Genomic DNA, 19,295 nt, shown 5'->3' on the forward strand with positions numbered 1-19,295 from the left:
AACACGGCACGATTCTACGTGCTGTGCACACCCCACCCCGCGCAGCCAGGCTGCTCCTAGTCAGCACCGGGAGCCGCCGCCCCTGCTGTGGTCAGCATTCTTGCCAAGTCGCTGCCGTCGTCACTCCACCAGCCTCTCGTCGCTACTGATGCACCTCTTCGCAGGCCCCTGGTCGCCTACCGCTTACGCTCAGGGGACTTTGCCCTCTCCAAGTATCATAACGATTGTTGTAATTTACGAGCAATAAATGACTGTTTCAACAATGGTCTTTTCGTGATTTGTTGGACAACTACCAGGCATCCACTCACTGCTCCAGTGCTACCCTACCCAGGATGCTGAACTACTGGCCTTCTGATCTCTACCAATCCAGTTACACCACCCACCATGGAGGCCAGCCACCCTGGCCTCTATAGAGCTATGTTCATTATACTGATTTATTAACTAAATAAGAAACCTGGTGCTGCCCATGAATTTGTTTACTCCAGTCTTCTATTACTCCATCTCCTCTTTCCAACTCTCTCTCTACCCATTTCTTCCACCATCCTCTCTCTGCCCATCTCCCCTGGTCTTTTCTTCCATTCTGTCCATCCACTCCTTCCACCTCTTTCGATCTCCTCCTTCCACCTCTAATGCTATCTCTTCCTCCTGTCAATCTTCTCCTCCCCTGTATCTGTCCATCTCCTTCTCTCCCTTCTCTCTCTCCATCTCCTCCTCCCCTCTCCCCATTATCCCCTCACCTTTCCTTTCTGGGTCCATCTCCTCCTCTCCCCTCTCTCTGTACATCTCCTCCTCCTAGTTGTGGGTATCTTCTCCTCCCCTCTTGCTGTCCATTGCCTCGTCCTCCCTTCTCATTATCAGACTCACTCCAACAGGAGGCTGGCGAGTCTTACACTACAGTATTTCTTTCCAGGTTGTAACTAGCATGTGTATCAGGGATTTAGGATCATTTCTCTCATGGCTTTGTTCAATATGCACATGTTAAATATATTTCACACTTATTTAACCAGTTTCACGTGTATTTGTAAATGTAGTAAGCGACAAACATTTTTCCTTTCACCATTTCGTAGGGGTTGTCGGCAAGAAGAAGTTTCGGTTTGAAATTATGTGTAACGTTCGTTGCAAGTCTCCGTGTGCTCTCATTCTCAAATCATGTATAACTAAGTATGGGTATTCCCGCCTCATGGGCTATATTACCGTTTCACCCCAATCCCCAACGCTTCGATAGATGGGTAGTTCTTATCCCCAAAGTTATTCTTTCCAGACAATTAATGATACGTGTACCAAGTTTGGTTGAAATCAGGCCAGTGGTTTAGGAGGAGATGTGGAACATACACAGACATGCACATCCATTTTTATAATTTGTATGGACGTGGATATGGATGTATAGGTCTCGATTGACTCTCGTGAAGGGATGACTGTGTTGAATTGACAGATGGTGTTTTCGTATTTCATATGAATCAATAAATAAGATAGTATGTCTTTATTCTTAAAGTAAAGATCTGCAACATTATTGTAGTGACTGTAGAAGCAATCCCAAAACCACACTGACTAGTAAGCCATGGCCTAGGGAAAAGAATTCCAACAGGAACAATGACATAACTTTTAGGGATATGACTACACAGTACTCGTCTTCAACAACCATTGTAACACTTAGAATTTAGTCTCCCAATTTAGCCTGCATAGCCCTCCATATGCAACTTCATACGGAATATAAGAGACAACTTACAGTGTTAGCAGATTTAGGTGCAGTAATATATCACAGCAGAAAGATTCCATATGTCCAGCTTCTACAGTCGAGGAGACCAGGAACATTTCAAGGAACAGTCGCAGGGGTCAGCCTTCGCCGTACACCAGGAGAGGAGGAATTGCCATTAACAAGATGGCAGTCACTTTGAGAATCCTTTGTACCGTGGAAGAAATTAATGCTTGTAGTGTTCCACTAGTAACTGCTTTGTCCCGGACTCGCCGTCAGTTTCCGGATATACAGGGTATCTCTCCTAAAAGTGATCAGGCGCATTTTCTCTGGTGTTTCAGATGATATATGCAATTCGTTTTTGTATTGTGTAGCTGGAGTCATCCCAAACGAATAGTGCTCATCACGTCTTTCATGCGACTCCCATTGTCAACAGAAAAACTGGTTTGTCTCCCTTTACAAACAAAATGATTTTTTAAGTGGACTTTTACGTGCCCATTTGATAGAGCTGTCCCAGATTTGCGTAGTGCGATGTTCGTTTTCTCAATATGTACTCTCATGTTCAGAAAAACAGAAAACCTTTAACGACTAGATATGGGACGTTCATATTAACCGGATGCTTTCATTAGTATGTTGTGCAGAAATGATTAACATTTCAGTCACCTCGGTTTAGCATGTGTCCTGCTGCCTAGTACGCAGGGGTCAAGAGCCCTGATATCTTGTTCCATGCGCGACAGCATCGACGCCTATAAGGCACGAATGGGGTCCTGTGGTACAGCCATCCATGCTGCATTCACCTGGTTCCAGATTTCATCTGTGGTGGTTGGCATTGGGTCACACTGCTGCACCTGTCGTTTCACCATACCCCACACATTTTCTATTAGCGAAAAGTTCAGTGATCTGGTGGGCCAGGGCAAAAGTTTGATATTCTGTGACATCAAGAAGGTACGTGTTCGTGCAACAACATGTGGTCGCGCATTGTGTTGCTGAAAAATGGCGTCTGGCGTGCTCTGCAGAAAGAGTATGCCTACAGGTCGCATGATGTCATTCACGCAGATCACACCGGTCACGCACCAATTGTGATTTGTGGTTGTGACCAATAGCACCCCACACCATAAGGCCTTGAGTTAGCGCTGTGTGTCTTGTACGAATGCAATCACAGTGACGCCGCTCCCCCTGTCCGGGGCGAACCAAAATTCGGCCATCATTTTCAAATAAATAAATAAATAAATAAAACCTCGATTCGTCCGAAAACACTATCTGATGCAATTCCTGACCCCTTCTACGTCGTTCCATAAACCATTGCCGTCTAACTCGTTTCTGCACATTCGTCAAAGGAAGGCGGAGAAATGGACGATGCGCACGTAATCCGTGCCGTAACAAACGGCGACGAACAGTCACCCTTAATAGTATATAATGTGTTACACTGTTGCGCCAGAGCCGAGGAGGAGGGCAGATCTGTCCTGCAATGCCATTCGGATGTGGTACCGATCTTACTGGAGGGGGGGGGGGGGGGGATGATCTGGCCTGGGTGGTGCGACCTGATCCCTCTCTTTAAGTTACACTGCCTTCCGAAGACCATTCTGCGCACACCCTTTACACTGCCGAAACACTTCGTCCCAAACGAGCAGCAATTTCCCGGATGGGTGCATCAGATTGTCTCATGCCAATAATGCACCCTCTCTCAAATTCATTGACTTGACAGTACAGTTCTGCGAGGTATCTTGCATGTCTGCTCGAGTTACACTGATCCATTACCTTCGGCTTATAGCGACAACGAGAGCCACATGTAGTGCCCTGGCCCGCGCTCACAGTTACTGCAAAGATGCAGCGCTGCTGAGCTGCTGCTAGACTGCTGTGTATTCTTCGTGTTTTACAGTCCCGGTTAATACATATCGAGGAAACGAATATCGAACTAGGCTAATTTTCGAGCGCTTTATCGAATGTCGACATAAAATTCCGATTTAAAAATACACATACCAAAAAAAGTTTTGCATCACCTCAGTTCCGTGAGTTGTGGAAACTGTACAGAAAATTGGAATAGAGATCAACGTAAACATCATTTCCGCCCTTTTTATTGCTCATGAAAACCACATGTTGCATGTTGTACCACCATACAGCGAGACCTTCACAGGTGTTGGTCCAGACTGCTGTACACACTGGTACCTCTAATACCCAGTAGCACGTCCTCTTGCACTGATGCATGCCTGTATTCGTCGTGGCATACTATTCACAAGTTCATCAAGGCACTGTTGGTCCAGATTGTCCCACTCCTCAACGGCGATTCGGCGTAGATGCCTCAGAGTGATTGGTGGCTGACGTCGTCCATAAACAGCCCTTTTCACTCTACCCCAAGCATGTTCGATACGGTTCATGTCTGGAGAACATGCTGGCCACTATAGTCGAGCGATGTCGTTATCCTGAAGGAAGTCATTGACATGATGTTCACGATGGTGGCGCGAATTGTCGTCCATTGTCGTCTCCCAATATGCTCCTGATATGGTTGCGCTATCGGACGGAGGGTGGCATTCACGTAGCGTACAGCCGTTACGGCGCCTTCCATGACCACTAGTGGCGTACGTCGGCCCACATAATGTCACCCCAAAACAGTAGGGAAACTCCACCTTGGCCGGCCGCGGTAGCCGTGCGGTTCTGGCGCTGCAGTCCGGAACCGCGGGACTGCTACGGTCGCAGGTTCGAATCCTGCCTCGGGCATGGATGTGTGTGATGTCCTTAGGTTAGTTAGGTTTAAGTAGTTCTAAGTTCTAGGGGACTAATGACCACAGCAGTTGAGTCCCATAGTGCTCAGAGCCATTTGACCCAAACTCCACCTTGCTGCAACGCTGGACAATGTGTCTAAGGCGTTCAGCCTGACAGGGTTGCCTCCAAACACATGTCCGACGATTGTCTGGTTGAAGGCACATGCAACACTCATCGGTGAAGAGAACGTGATGCCAGTCCTGAGCGGTCCATTCGGCATGTTGTTGGGCCCATCCGTACCGCGCTGCATATTGTCGTGGTTGCAAAGATGGACCTCGCCATGGACGTCGGGAGTGAAGTTGTGCATCATGCAGCCTATTGCGCACAGTTTGAGTCGTAACACGACGTCCTGTGGCTGCACGAAAAGCATTATTCAACATGGTGGCGTTGCTGTCAGGGTTCCTCCTAGCCATAATCCGTAGGTAGCGGTCATCCACTGCTGTAGTAGCCCTTGGGCGGCTTGAGTGAGGCATGTTATCGACAGTTACTGTCTCTCTGTATCTCCTCAATGTCTGAACAATATCGCTTTGGTTCATTCCGAGACGCCTGGACACTTCCCTTGTTGAGAGCCCTTCCTGCCACAAAGTAACAATGCGGACACGATCGAACCGAGGTACTGACCGTCTAGGCATGGTTGAACTACAGACAACACGAGCCGTGTGCCTCCTTCCTGGTTGAATGACTGGAACTGATCGGCTGTCGGACCCCCTCCGTCTAATAGGCGCTGCTCATGCATGGTTGTTCACATCTTTGGGAGGGGTTTAGTGGCATCTCTGAACAGTAAAAGGGACCGTGTCTGTGATACAATATCTAGAGCCAACGTCTATCTTCAGGAGTTCTGGGAACCGGGGTGATGCAAAACTTGTTTTGATGTGTATAATTTTGTTTGTAATGGGAAACAAATGGTTGGTTTCTGTTGACACCGGGCGTCTCACGAAAGATCTGACGAGCAGTAATTGTTCTGGCTGTCTGTAGCTACACAGTGCAAACACGAAATTGCACATTTCTGCTAGAAAAAAAAAATGCGCCAGACGACTGTTTAAGAGAAATATGAATTATTTTGTTCCTTTTCCTCTCGGGAAGTTTGTCCCTTTGGTTAATAGTCACCCTGTACAGGGGAATAGACTTAAGAGCAAGTGTACCTGCTGCTGCTGCTGCTGCTGCGGTCTGGCGGCGGTGACGTAAGGCACAGTGCTGTTGTGGCCGTGGTTGGGCGCCCACTGGGTGAGCGGAGTCAGCACCAGCTGCTGCTTGGCGGCCGCCGGCGCAGCTTCCGCGGGCCGCGGCACGTAGCCCCTACTCGTCCCGTTGTCGTTGAGGCTGTGGGCGGCCGGCGGTGTCTTCAGTTCTGCCACAGCCACCAGCTCGTTGTTGGCGCCCATCTGGGTGTACCTGCAACCAGACAGCGCGGGTCAGTGAACCTCCAGCACTCGCTTCGTATTAGTGACAAGCATCCCCTAACCGCTTTCGCCAATCAAAAAGGCAACAGGTGTGAGTGGCAAGCAAAAAACAGGCTTGCTGTTGGCAGGCTTAGTACTCGTTGTCTTTATGTGTCTGACCTCTAACATTCGTGTTGCTAGCTTAAACGTTTGACAGAAGTGAGTTGTCCTTACCCTTTACCTTAGTAGATTAGTACCAAGAGCAGAAGCACGTATGTTAGGGGTAAAACATGGTTTTAGCAAAGGTGTGTATTGCGTATTGAACAGGGGACCTAGAAACGACGGAGAGGCTTCGTCGCGCCGTAGCCCTCAGTGGTTCACAACCCAATAACAGGCCACACCAGTCCACCCACCTCACCACTGTCCCACAACGAACCTAGTGTTATTGTGCGGTTCGTTCGGCCCTCCTCCCCCCCCCCCCCCCTCTCCGGGGTGAACACCTAATACCAGACGAGTGTAACCCCAATGTTTGCGTGGCAAGTATAGTGTACGAATAGATGGAGACAGTGTTTGCGCAGCAATCGCCTACATAGTGTAACTGAGGCGGAATAAGGGGAACCAGCCCGCACTCGCCGAGGCAGATGCAAAACCGCCACAGGCTGGCCGGTGCGCGGATTCGTGCCGGGGACCGGCACCCCTTCCCGCTCGAGAAGCAGCGCCGTAGACCCCGTGTGGCTAGCCGGCCGGGCTTTAGAAAAGGTAGATCGTGTTCTTACTGTCTTTTCACTTTGGCACAAGTAACCGAAAAAAGAAAGGAATTTAGATTCCCAACTCATTATGCTTTTATCGACTATGAAAAGGCGTCTGACAAGGTAAGGCGGAAGATGCTATTGGAATCACTTAAGGAATTGAGAGTTCCAGCATTTCTGACTATGGCAGTTAAGTCATTATACAAAATTAATAAAAAATGATCCGTACTGTGAGGAATGGGACAAAATCTGCCGACGTCAATCAAGGAGTCAGACAAGGCTGCCCACAGTTCCTCACTCTTTTTCGTAAATGGTTGACTTAATTAAATGGCACATTAAGAAGTGATAGTTTTAATTTTATGACGATACTGTTTGCTGATTATCAGATTATAATAGGAGAATCTGAAGAAAAGTTTCAAATTTCAGTATACAAATTGAGTCAAACTCCGCTACATACGGAACGAAAATATCAACAGATAAAACAAAAGTGATAGCATTTCAAGGAACGGGACCCATAGGAGCCAAAACTGTTACAGACGAACAAATAATTGCATAAGTAAGAGAGTTTAAATATTTAGGGTGCAGTTTTAAATTTTCCAAGTTAGATGTTGTTGGGCTACAATTGTACAGACTCAGGCATTTCTGTGGAACTATACAACGAACATTAAAACGTAAAGTACGGAAAGAAACATAAATTAAACTCTACAGAGTAATGGTGTTACCTCTGCTGCTGTATGATAGCCAATGTTGGACCCTTAAAATCTCTTCACCTTTCCCAGGACTGTCCATCGCGAGAACTGTTCCTACTGACTGAAGTACCGCGCATGAAAGGATGACGTCGAGAAACGGCAAGGAAGTTCCACCAACAGACTGCAGGTATACACATCGGAAACCTCGGCAACAAAGATGAGTACCGGCTCAATCTACGATGGTCACAGCGCCCTCACCACTAATAAGGGCTGATAATGAAAAAGAGTCAATAAACAAAATAAAATGTAACAAATTCTACTTAGGTAACAGTAATAGGTCCCAGCAAGTTTGTTGCAAGTAATGACAGCCACACATAAGGAACAGATATATAACGACGCAAGAAGGTTGAAGTTAAAACAGAAAGCGTTACAACTTCATCTTAAACTGGTAACGACGCAAGGAGGTTGAAATTAAAACACAAAGTGTCACAACGTCATCTTAAACTGTTGTAATCAAACAGTAGTGGGTCTTTCCGCCTATTCGTGTACAATTTCGTGTACAATACTTATATTTGTTCGTGTTTGGGATCACGTACAAATCCGTGCAGCAATCGTCGACCCTCTGCAGGTCTTCTGGCATTTCGTCTTGTGTCAGAAGCTTATTTCCTGTCCGTGTTTGTTTTCAAATATATATACTTATCGAAGTAGCGTTCTGCCTTGAGCAAACACAAATTCTATTTAACAACCATACATGTTTCAGTGAAGTTTCGTCATCTTGGTGGGCCCATTTTATTTTCTTAACATCACATATTGATATATGTGAAGCTGTCTGTCAACTACAGAGCAGCTGATATTTTACTGTAGTCGTCATCTGTAACTTTTGTTGTTTCCACATTGTTATGCTTCTATGCAAACTTCTTGCTTTCATTCATTTAACCCGCGGTGTCGCAGGGTCGACATAGTTAGGATCGGATTTGGCAAGGTTAACGTTAAGGGGTGGCTGGATGCCATTCCTGCCGCCACCCCCGTACCCCCCGAAACAGAATTAGTCCACACCAGCTGTCTTCATCTAGTGTAATGCATAGAATAGTGTGGACGTGTTCAGATGTCTGCGAGTCATGTAATTGAGATGGGACGTGGGGACCAGCCCAGTATTCACCTAGTGGGATGTGGAAAACCGCCTAAAAACCACATTCAGACTGGCAGGCACAAAGGCCCTCGTCGTTTATTCGCCAGGCGGATTCGACCCGGGGCCGGCGCGCCTACCCGAGTCCAGGAAGCAGCGCATTAGCGCTCTTGGCTAACCTCCCAGGTGTCTATGCAAACTGTACTTTGTAATATAAACTGTATCACTGTTTACGAACTAGTCACCAAAATGGCTCTGAGCACTATTGGACTCAACTGCTGAGGTCATTAGTCCCCTAGAACTTAGAACTAGTTAAACCTAACTAACCTAAGGACATCACAAACATCCATGCCCGAGGCAGGATTCGAACCTGCGACCGTAGCGGTCTTGCGGTTCCAGACTGCAGCGCCTTTAACCGCACGGCCACTTCGGCCGGCAACTAGTCACCAGTTACGCCTGTTATTGCGTTTCACTATAATCTGTTAGCGTTGCAACTTCTCTATAAAAAGCATCATCATCACGATCGTCATCGTTATGATCATCATCGTCATCTTCCATGAACAGCCTCGTGGAACTTCTGATGCCATCCATTACATCTTTACATAAATTGTGAACATTAATAGTTCTATGACACTCCCATGGGGCACGCCTGAAATTAATTTTCGTCTGAATATCTCTCTCCGTCAAGAACGCCTTGTCGTATTCTACCTGCTGGAAACTCTTCATAACGTTTACGCTCGCATTTCGTGCACATCTGAAGTTATTGCGATCCTGTCTGAAGTCGTTGCATTCCTTAAGTTTAAATGCGCTAGAAATGGTTCAAATGGCTCTGAGCACTATGGGACTTAACATCTGAGGTCATCAGTCCCCTAGAACTTAAAACTACTTAAACCTAACTAACCTAAGGACATCACACACATCCATGCCCGAGGCAGGATTCGAACCTGCGACCGTAGGGGTCGCGCGGTTCCAGACTGAAGGGCCTAGAACCGCTCGACCACACCGGCCGGCAAATGCGCTAGAAGCTAACACCGGAACGTCATCAACAAAGGGGTTTTAGATGTGATCTATCAGTATGTACTCCGTCTCAATTTTTCCTGTTCAAAGACTTGAAAACTTCCTCTAGGATTGCAGAAAACTGTTTTGCTGATATAGTATTTCCTTATCTGTTTCCTCTTCCATTTCTAAGTTTCTCTCCATCCTGGTGAAATCTAGTACAAACTGTTCCCTCGGCCCTTCGCACGCTTCAGATATAGCGACAGTACCATCGTGACAGACGGCTGCATCTGAAATAATACCGAGCGAGGTGATGCAGCGGCTAGCGCACTGATCTCGAATTCGGGACCGAGCGAGGTGGCGCTGTGGTTAGCACACTAGACCCGCATTGAGGAGAACGACGGTTCAAACCCGCGTCAGGCCATCCTGATTTAGGTTTCCCGTCATTTCCCTAAATCGCCTCAGGCAAATGCCGGGACGGTTCCTCTGAAATGACACGGCCAATTTCCTTCCTTACCCTTCCCTAATTCTAGCTTGTGCTTCTGCTCTAATGACCTCGTTGTCAATGGAACGTTAAACACTAATCTCCTCCTCCTCCTTCTCCTTCTCCTCGAACTCGTGAGGATTGTGGTTCAGATTCCCGTCCGCCCTTCGAGATTAAGATTTCAACAAGTTTCCTTACATTAGTTAAAGCGGATGCTAAAGTGGTTTCTTTGCAGAGAAAGTCGCCGATTGACTCCCCTATCCAAGTCTGTGCTTCGTCTCTAATGACCTAGTCGACCACGGGACTTAAATCCCGATGTTCATTTACATCTATAATAAAAAAACCACTGTGATTGTGTAGCAGAGGGTATTTCCCATTGTACCACGTATTAACGGATCATTCTGTTTCATACGCGTATGAAGCTCTGAAGAATGATTGCTTACACGCCTCCGATCGCGCTCTAATTGGGCTAATCTTGCCTCTATGGCAGCGTTACGTAGGCGGTTGTAATACATTCCTGGATTGTTCATTTACAGTTGCTCCTCGAAACCTTTTAAGTAGGCTTTCGCGACAAAGTTGTCGTCTGCCTTCAAGAGTCTTCCAGTTCAGATGTTTCAGCATATCAGTGACGCTCTGCCGCGGATTAAACAATCCTGTGGCCATTTGTGCTGCCCTTCGTCATATCCGTTCAATATCCCCTGTTAGTCCTATTTGACATGCATCGAATACACTGGAGGAATATTCTAGGATTAATCGCACTAAAGTTTTGTAAGAAATCTCCTTTGCAAATTCAGTGCGTTTTTCCCAGTATGCTAGCAATGAGACGAAGTCTACCACCTGCTTTCCCTACGACCGAGCGTATGTGATCAAATGGTTAAAAAAAGGTACAAATGGCTCTGAGTACTATGGGTCTTAACTGCTAAGGTCATCAGTCAAAAAAAATGGTTCAAATGGCTCTGAGTACTATGGGACTCAACTGCTGAGGTCATTAGTCCCCTAGAACTTAGAACTAGTTAAACCTAACTAACCTAAGGACATCACAAACATCCATGCCCGAGGCAGGATTCGAACCTGCGACCGTAGCGGTCTTGCGGTTCCAGACTGCAGCGCCTAGAACGGCTCGACCACTCCGGCCGGCGTATGTGATCATTCCAAATTCATATCCCTACAATTTGTTGCACTTTGGTATTTTGTTTGAGTTGACTGATTCCACATGCTACTATTGATTAACTAGTATAGGATGCCAAGTTTTTGAATTTTGCGAAAGTGCACAATTTTACATGTCTGAACATCTAACGCCATTTCCCAGTCGTTGCACTGAACTGAAATCGTATCAATAGCTGCCTGAATATTTTAGCAAAATTTTTAGTCTGTACTTCATTGTATGAAATGCGCCATCTGTCGAACGTCTGAGATTATTATCAATGTTGTTTGCCTGGTCTTCCGTTCCTTTATACAGTCTTCACGTATCTTCAGTTATTCCACAGTCTGTATGTATGGCAACTTATAAATCCACCTGCTAGCTGTTACTTTCACATTTACAATGGTTGAGTGTAACAATGTTCACTTACATTTCTGAGCTGTCAGTGTGTCTGACTGCAATGCGGATGTGTAAGATTCAATCCATTTACCGTCAGCGAAGTTTCCTTTGAGGGTGGGTTTATTCAGCCTCTCGAGGTCCGTTGAGCTACTACAATGAGGAGTAGCACTCCAAGTTCGGGAAGCTGACCACGTCTGGGAGAACAAGGTGTTTGACCAGCGTGATCTTCCATACTGCGTACAATCACACCGTTGGCACAAGATACACGGCGGCCGCTCTGATCGGGGCGTTAGTGTAGTAATAAAATTGTCTTGTGGTGTCTGAGTGGAGACGTTCGGCCGAAGGTTAATCACGTTGGATCTTCCGCTGGAGGAGCGTGGCTGCAGTGCACCGATGTGGCGCGCAGCTATTCGCGTCCACTAGCGCCAGTGCGTAAGCAGGCTTTTTCCTGGCGCCCTCTGGCCGCCCGCTATTTCTGGGATGGCCGAGCAGTTCTCGGGAGACAAGAGTTGCCCGTGCGAGCGCAACCTTCTGCTATGTTCCCTTCTGCACAAGGGCCGACTGCCTTACTGTTCTACATCTGACTTCAGAAATAAATTGTTATGCAACAACATATGACCACCTGCCGGTCAGTTCAGGCGTTTGTTTCATAGCATTCCACGTTTACTTATATACTCTATACGCCACTGTACAGTACATACGTTACTTCGTACCAGTATTATCGAGTTTTTCACCTATTCCATTCGTGTACTGAGTGACAGAACAATGACTCTGTTTACCTGACACGTGGCCTATCTTACCCTCATTATCTCTGCATAGGATACATGATAATGGCAGCATAATGGTCGCACAGTCTTCTGCGGAAGCAGATTCTCTATCTTTAGACAGCACGGTTCCATGGGAACCAAGGATAAAACGTTAATTCCCTGAGAATTTCGTATGTATTATACACTACTGGCCATTAAAATTGCTACACCACGAAGATGACGTGCTACAGACGCGAAATTTAACCGACAGGAAGAAGGTTCTGTTATATACAAACGATTAGCTTTTCAGAGCATTCACACAAGGTTGGCGCCGGTGGCGACACCTACAATGTGCTGACATGAGGAAAGTTTCCAACCGATTTCTCATACACAAACAGCATCTGACCGGCGTTGCCTGGTGAAACGTTGTTGTGATACCTCGTGTAAGGAAGGGAAATGCGTACCATCACGTTTCCGACCTTGATAAAGGTCAGAGTGTAGCCTATCGCGATTGCGGTTTATCGTATAGCGAATTTGCTGCTCGCGTTGGTCGAGATCCAATGACTATTAGCAGAATATGGAATCGGTGGGTTCAGGAGGGTTATACGGAACGCCGTGCTGGATCCCAACGGCCTCGTATCACTAGCAGTTGAGATGACAGGCATCTTATCCGCATGGCTGTAACGGATCGTGCAGCCACGTCTCGATCCCTGAGTCAACAAATGGGGACGTTTGCAATACAACAACCATCTGCACGAACATTTCGACGTTTGCAGCAGCATGGACTATCAGCTCGGAGACCATGGCTGCGGTTACCCTTGACGCTGCATCACAGACAGGAGCGCCTGCGATGGTGTACTCAACGACGAACTTGGGTGCATGAATGGCAACACGTCATTTTTTCGGATGAATCCAGGTTCTGTTTACAGCATCATGATGGTCGCATCCGTGTTTGGCGACATCGCGGTGAACGCACATTGGAAGCGTGTATTCGTCATCGCCATACTGGCGTATCACCCGGCGTGATGGTATGGGGTGCCATTGGTTACACGTTCGGTCACCTCTTGTTCGCACTGACGGCACTTTAAACAGTGGACGTTACATTTCAGATGTGTTGCGACCCGTAGCTCTGCCCTTCATTCGATCCCTGCGAAACCCTACATTTCAGCAGGATAATACACGACCGCATGTTGCAAGTCCTGTACGGGCCTCTCTGGATGCAGAAAATGTTCGACTGCTGCCCTGGCCAGCACATTCTCCAGATCTATCACCAATTGAAAACGTCTGGCCAATGGTGGCCGAGCAACTGGCTCGTCACAATACGCCAGTCACTACTCTTGATGAACTGTGGTATCGTGTTGACGCTCCATGGGCAACTGTACCTGTAAACGCCATCCATGCTCTGTTTGACCTAATACCCAAGTGTATCAAGGCCGTTATTATGGCCAGAGGTGATTGTTCTGGGTACTGATTTCTCAGGATCTATGCACCCAAATTGCGTGAAAATGTAATCACTGGTCAGTTCTAGTATAATATATTTGTCCAATGAATACCCGTTTATCATCTGCATGTCTTCTTGGTGTAGCAATTTTAATGGCCAGTAGTGTATAAACCAGATACGATCTCAGCGGCGCTTCTCCGAATAGAGACTCGAAACACACGAACATTATTCTATAATTATTCGCACTAGCACCTTGTATGCCATGATTGGTAGCCGCGCGGTCTTGGACGTGTTGTCACGGCTCGCGCGGACCCCCCCCCCCCCCCCCCCTTCGGAGGCTCCAGTATTTGCGGGGAGTGGGCCGTGTGATGTTCGTCTTGACTAAAATAGTGCGTAACAAGAGTCATTCAAAGCAGTAGTTCCTACAATACAGACAGGCTTACCGAAGAGGCGCAGCAGTTAAATCATTATACATTTGGGGGAAGAGAGTTTCAAGTTGTAACGATACATTTAATAAATGTGAAAGAATCGCGGACATTCTCACGCATCTCAATGGGTAGACGCTACAAGAGAAACGTTATGCATCCCAGCTGTTAAAATTCTAAGGACGTACCTTCCGAGATGAGTGAACCAGTAGATTTCTATGCCCTTTGTGCATATCGACAAAAGGTTGAGCACACTCGAATCCCTACGTTTTCAGTGTGTTATAGAGTCCCGACCAAGCTGGGTACTGGGGGATGAAAGGGGGTTGCTATACGCTACTGCCTAGATGTCTGTCATTCATTGTGTCACGAGTCTACTTTAGCAGTCAGCAGAAAGACTCCTAGTACATTGTTCCCGATTACATTTCTGTGAATTTGACAAGTGAGACTTCCGTGCAGATTCTATATAGCGGCCAAGATACATACCTTAGTGTTGCAAAACATTTGGCGTTCATTATCGAGAAGCATCGTAAAGCAATAAGTAGCGATGTGTCATTAGGGAAATGGATTCGATTCGGAGACACATCACAGGCGAGTACCTGAGCAGATGGCCTGCCTGAATGGGCGAGAAACGTGTGTAGGTGTAACGTGTGTAGGTGTAACGTTCCTGGTGAGACAACTGGCTGGATGATGTCAGCGCAGTAACAACAGAGACTGCCACGCTGTCCGTTGAAGGACGGCTGGTTATCTCTTCCGCTCTCCAGACCTGCCGGATATGTACTTTCGGCACTCTGGGTGGCGTAGGGCAGTTCAACGCCTGTTTACAATTGTACAGTGAAAGGTCATCACTCGAAATATACTAGTTCCCACTAATTAGGAGAATCGTAAAACTACCAATACCTCGGAGGAACATAAAGTAGATCACTCGACAGTTGGTTGTGTCTTATCACAAAAATACAGTGCAAAAAACGCAATACAAAAACGTGCAGCACTACAATCCGCTTGCATCATGTAACCAAAGGAAACTGCTCTTTTGAGGGAATGACGCTGGTGCTGTTAACATTGGCGGTGAACATCTGCTCTAGCTAACGTCCAATAACTTCAAAGCATCACCCAGGGGACGGACTGTGTATGCGCGAAATTTCTTTTTATCTTCCATTTTTTGGGTGGTGGTGGGGGGGGGGGGGGGAGGGGGGGAGGGGGGAGGGGGAAGGGGAGTGGGCAGTACTTCGAATTGCAGAGCCTGGGGAAAATATTTGCCCAAGTGTAATAGCTCATCGATTTGGGAAGAACTGAACGTTACATGAATATAACAAGTAATAAGTAATAGGCTTGAATTCATGTAGCACATAACCGTTGTGATTTGGCTTTAAGCTAACAACGCGTCGCCACAGACTTTCTAATATGCTTCCGATGGTGCGTCAGAAGAACGACACTACGTTAATGCTCTTTCTTCTTGCTTCTCTATCGTTTAAACGGCAGGTATTGCGCTTTGTATTCCAGGCTCCCCCCCCCCCCTCCCCCCCCCCCCCCCGGTATCTTCAATATCGCGCACGTAATCATTTTTCTCTTCAAGTATTGAGCAGTATTGCCTGTTATGGTAACTATCTGTTGCGTAGTATGGCCACATTCCTTTTTCGCCGACATTGTACTTTCTTATTTTATACTTTCACCACCTTTTCTTCCCAGGCGATCAATTCTAATTCAAACGATTCTGATCACACAAAGAAGCCCCTCACGAGCGATTGTCTTTGCTGCTGGTGAGTCTTCCCGGGTTATATCTTGCCGACTCAGTGTAACCTGGAGCACCTCTGATGATGTGCAGCGCAGCTCCGGACGAAACGTTACGAACGAGAAAGTTTCATGGACCTCGGCCATAAAGGCCTGGAAGATTCACCAGCAGCGCAAACGATTTTGTTCTTTTTTGTTTACTGGGACTATACACTTGCAATTCCTCTCCTACCGTTGCTGGATTTAACATCCTCTTACAGACTCTCATTAATTTCACCTTCCGTGCTTTGTTTCCTTCGTCACTGTCAACTGTAAGTAATTTCGCACCGTCGATATTTGAAACTTGTCAGTTCCATTATTTCATTATCAATTTCAATCAATCGTATTACTGGCTTTGGTACTATACAGACCATTACTATTACATCATTGGGAGCAATTTTCTTCTTGTATTCTGCACATACTCAAGCTATTGGTTTCTTTGCCCACAAATAAAATTCATATCATAGTGTTAATATCCAAATATTTTATTTGAAAGGAAACATTATCTATAGTAGGTTGAATAGTTGTGCGGCTGGCCAATTTTGACTCTTAAGTCATTTTGCAGCGCTTATTCGTAAGCAGTAAGCTGTACGCTCTACGTGTTCTGACAGACAATCGAAAAAATCTTTCCAAATGATCATCCATACGTCGAATAATACATCTGCATTGCAATCTCAATCGAAAATATCGTACTAGAAACAAATAACTATTTCATCTCATGTGTAAACCACTTCCACATTCAGACTGTTTTCCAAGCATTTCTACCCATACAGCAAATATTCTCTTTTGTCTCTCAAATTCTTTGGATTGCAATCTAATTAGATAACGGCAGACAAAATGTCTGGGGAGAAATGCAGCGACTATCGCAAAGTTATTGTATTTCTCAGACTTACTATTTAATATGGGCTATTACCGAATTTTCATCTTTGTTACAGCGTAACGCGTCTAAAAGTCGAGGCAGTAAGACTGGTGACGAAGTTAACTACTTTCAAGGTAACAAATCTGCTATTTTAAAAAGTTTTATGACAAAGCTGTGCATTAGAGAGCTACTACTTTTATTACATCACATATTTTAAATGGTCATTAAGTGGATGATACGCATATGTACCAGACACTGTCAACAACTCCAACATCGGATATAGATCATACATACAGTACCTTCTGAAGGTATTAGAACTGTCGAAACCATGGTCAAGATTTAGTAAACCTGTATTTTGCAGCTGGTTGGCTGTTATTCCCAGTTCTTGGAAAGCTGAAAAGATTTGAAAATGGCCTACAATGACTAGAGCTGTTGGATATCGTATGTATTCGTTATAGAGTAACGAAAATGGCACGAAATTCGAAGTACGGGTTCCGTTAATCGGATGTTCTCTTCCCCTCATGCCCGACTTGGGCCAAGTCGTTAGTTTCCGTTCGCCTTCAAATCCGTACCCTCAGCGGACTCTGGGTGACAGAAAAGTTTAATTACTCACATGTCTCCTCCTCGCACGCGATTCATGTCAATTCGGTATTTTTTTTAGTTCCCCCGTGTTTTTATTCTACGCAGGCCAAGTCGGTACTGATACGAAGTACGGTATACATTTATTTTTCGGGTGCAGATTAGGTGGTAATCCTAAGCGTCGAACTCCGAGATTCGTTTCGTTAGCCCTGTGAGTTCCTCACCAATACACTGTGTGAGTGATTTGTGCTGGAATTGTGTGTCTCTGGTATCAGTTAGTTCAGCCTAGTTACCTTTCTTATAACGTATAAGACTGTAAAATGAAATTGTGATATGTTGAATGGAACAGTGTAATTTACTAAAGTTTCTTATTGTTCAGTGCAGCCATATTGTTTAAGAAGTAAAAGGTGTTTTGTTTTGCCTGCCGCTGTGGCCGAGCGGTTATAGGCGCTACTTCGCAGGTTCGAATCCTGCCTCGGGTATGGTCGTGTGTGATGTCCTTAGGTTAGTTAGGTTTAAGTAGTTCTAAGTTCTAGGAGACTGATGACCTCAGATGTTATGTCCCATAGTGCTCAGAGCCATTTGAACCTTTTTTTTTTTTTTCTCATGGAGAAGACAGGAAATAATGCAAAGTATTATCTGTGTGGACAGTCCTAGTCAGAGGAGCGTTCACAAAAATTGTACCTGATTACAATAAGGTAACAAGTAAATAATACTTTGTAATGGGTGTGTCTCGGCAATACCGAATATATAGGGTACAAAGTTCTGTCGTCACTTTTGTAGCATTAGTAATGACCCAATCCGGTAACTGCTTACACTAAATCTCAAATAAACCGTCAGCTATAACTAACCAGTCAGCTTCCGTGTAAGTATTTTCCAATTTTTACCATTATCAAGGTATCACCCTCAAATATCAGAACTTCCCACTCAGTGCTCGTGGTCACCGCATCCATAATCAAGATAAATAAGGATGGACTGTGTCCTGGACCCTGTTGCGGTGCATATCTCCCGGTGGTGGTACCACCAACTACATTACGCACTTGTTTCTGCGTGCTGAAAGACCAAACCTGTTGCCCCAATCTGCGATGGCGGTATTGGCGACGGTCGGCAAGCAAGCGTGAAGACTATTTCCGTTCACTTTCTCTCTACTGGCAGACCGAGAAACGATGTCGGCGTGGGCTCTGGGTGTACGCCGTGTCGATCGCGCCCGTGGCTTCATTAGGCGGCCTCGAAGTGTTGTTGCAGGCGATAGTCTATCAGCAGGCGCGCTATCTGACAGCCGATACAGAGATAATGTGCACGCTGATGACTGATGCCGCTAATACACACCAGGTACAGGCGCTGTAACTGCCATCTGCGCGACTGCAACGCCACCACGCCGCAGCGATATCGCTAATATTGATCGCTCACTGCGTTACATCAACTTGACGATCACTGACTCGAGCCTTGCCGAAGCTGCAAGTGAGTCCATATGGCGAAAGAACTGTACGAAGACTAATAAGCAGGAGGCTATTTTCGTAGTTGTAATATCCAGTTACATTCCTATTACGTGCAAGGCGGCTGCAAAGATTGGCAACTAGCTCATTCCGGCCGAAGTGGCCGTGCGGTTAAAGGCGCTGCAGTCTGGAACCGCATGACCGCTACGGTCGCAGGTTCGAATCCTGCCTCGGGCATGGATGTTTGTGATGTCCTTAGGTTAGTTAGGTTTAACTAGTTCTAAGTTCTAGGGGACTAATGACCTCAGCAGTTGAGTCCCATAGTGCTCAGAGCCATTTTTGAACTAGCTCATTGTAGGAAGGTACCAGTTAGACGTCGAACAGATGTGCAGAACTATAGACCTATATCTCTAACGTCGATCAGTTGTAGAATTTTGGAACACGTATTATGTTCGAGTATAATGACTTTTCTGGAGACTAGAAATCTACTCTGTAGGAATCAGCATTGGTTTCGGAAAAGACGATCGTGTGAAACCCAGCTCGCGCTACTCGTCCACGAGACTCAGAGGACCGTAGACATGGGTTCCCAGGTAGATGCCGTGTTTTTTGACTTCCGCAAGGCATTC

At 46.2% G+C, this 19,295-nt stretch overlaps 1 protein-coding gene across 1 annotated transcript in view; it reads right to left on the minus strand.

Moving 5' to 3' along the window:
* LOC126260707 (cytokine receptor-like) overlaps window positions 1-19,295 on the minus strand; it is a 309,262-nt gene that overhangs the window by 16,784 nt on the left and 273,183 nt on the right. Inside the window, exon 4 of the mRNA XM_049958043.1 lies at window positions 5,596-5,845. Within this exon, the coding sequence (XP_049814000.1) occupies window positions 5,596-5,845 (250 nt within the window). The remainder of the gene's footprint in view (window positions 1-5,595; window positions 5,846-19,295) is intronic.

This window comes from Schistocerca nitens, chromosome 5, assembly GCF_023898315.1.
Source record: "Schistocerca nitens isolate TAMUIC-IGC-003100 chromosome 5, iqSchNite1.1, whole genome shotgun sequence".
In the NCBI taxonomy this organism is placed as follows: Eukaryota; Metazoa; Arthropoda; class Insecta; order Orthoptera; family Acrididae; genus Schistocerca; species Schistocerca nitens.